Source organism: Austrofundulus limnaeus, unplaced genomic scaffold, assembly GCF_001266775.1.
Source record: "Austrofundulus limnaeus strain Quisiro unplaced genomic scaffold, Austrofundulus_limnaeus-1.0 Scaffold46, whole genome shotgun sequence".
NCBI classification, from domain to species: Eukaryota; Metazoa; Chordata; class Actinopteri; order Cyprinodontiformes; family Rivulidae; genus Austrofundulus; species Austrofundulus limnaeus.
Genome location: NW_013952448.1, coordinates 9,365 through 10,477, shown reverse-complemented (window position 1 = coordinate 10,477; position 1,113 = coordinate 9,365). Strand labels below are relative to the sequence as shown.

Sequence of the window (1,113 nt, the reverse complement as noted above, 5' to 3'; positions counted from 1 at the left end):
CTGTAAAACAGCAATTATGCTGAGTCAGGCTTGATTTTTAGTAATCTTTTCCTGTTAAATAAATAAATCAAATCAAATCAATATATTCATCCTTGTTTTACATATTAAGACAAAAAACTTGACTCAAGTTCCACTGAGTTCATACAGAGAAACATCAGTAAAATCACAGGATTTCAGTCAGACTGCATGTAGGTAGATTTAACTTCAACTTTTTCCCGGAGTGCCCTGAAATGACCTTTGTTGTAAATTAGTGTTTGTATAAAACACACTGAACTGAATCACTTCCACAAAACTAAATGTAAACACTTTAAGATAGATTTTTTTTTCTGGAGGGAAGGAGTGTGAGGCACAAAAGAAAACTAAAATGAGAAGCTGCTGTTCTGCCGAGCCAGAAAATAATCCATTTTCTTTTTCCTTTTAGGTTTGAAGAGGATATAGAAGAAGATAGAGACCACCAGCAGGAAACAGGAAATGGTCACCATTGCAACAACAACCCAAGTAAATGTAGAATCTGTGAAAACACATCATGTTAAAGTTAATGACTTGTTTACTCGACTGGCTCTGATGCTGCTCCATGCATCTGAATGTAAGGTTTATATTCATTAAAGTGTTAGAAGAAAGCTTTTATTTTGAAAAGTCACCTTCCAGTTGAAGCATTGCGATAACATCCTGTCTCCCTCCTCGGTTCTGAGCAACACACTTCAGCTCTGTCTTCTCATCTTCCTCAGTGATCAGAAAGATGAAGAGCCTCGTCTCGACCTGGCAGCCTTTAGATAACCTGGTGACCCTGCAAACATTCAGCCACACATTAAAACACAAACACAGCAAATTACAGAGAACTGTCAGCATGAAGCTTTGTTTATTGTAGTTCTGAGCAGGTCACAGATGGAAAACACAACTTTAATTAGATTTCTACAGGTTTGCAACAGACTGGCATGTAGGGAGGGATGTAGGAAAATGTTAGAAATAAAGTCCAGTAAAATACGTTTCAGTATAGWACCACTTCAGACCACCTTAATTATGACCATGTATTTATGAACACAGTTAATAACATGATATAATTACAACAATAAAGTTGGTTTCTGAGCCACTGCTTTGTAATAAACTTAGTTC

General features: G+C 36.5%; 1 protein-coding gene across 1 annotated transcript in view; it reads right to left on the bottom strand.

Moving 5' to 3' along the window:
* The window catches only part of LOC106517220 (interleukin-1 receptor type 2), a gene marked incomplete at its 5' end in the record, with an annotated part of 9,074 nt that continues 7,961 nt past the window's right edge, over window positions 1-1,113 (bottom strand). Inside the window, 2 exon segments of the mRNA XM_014007941.1 lie at window positions 1-511; window positions 642-787. Coding sequence (XP_013863395.1) covers window positions 360-511; window positions 642-787 — 298 coding nt within the window.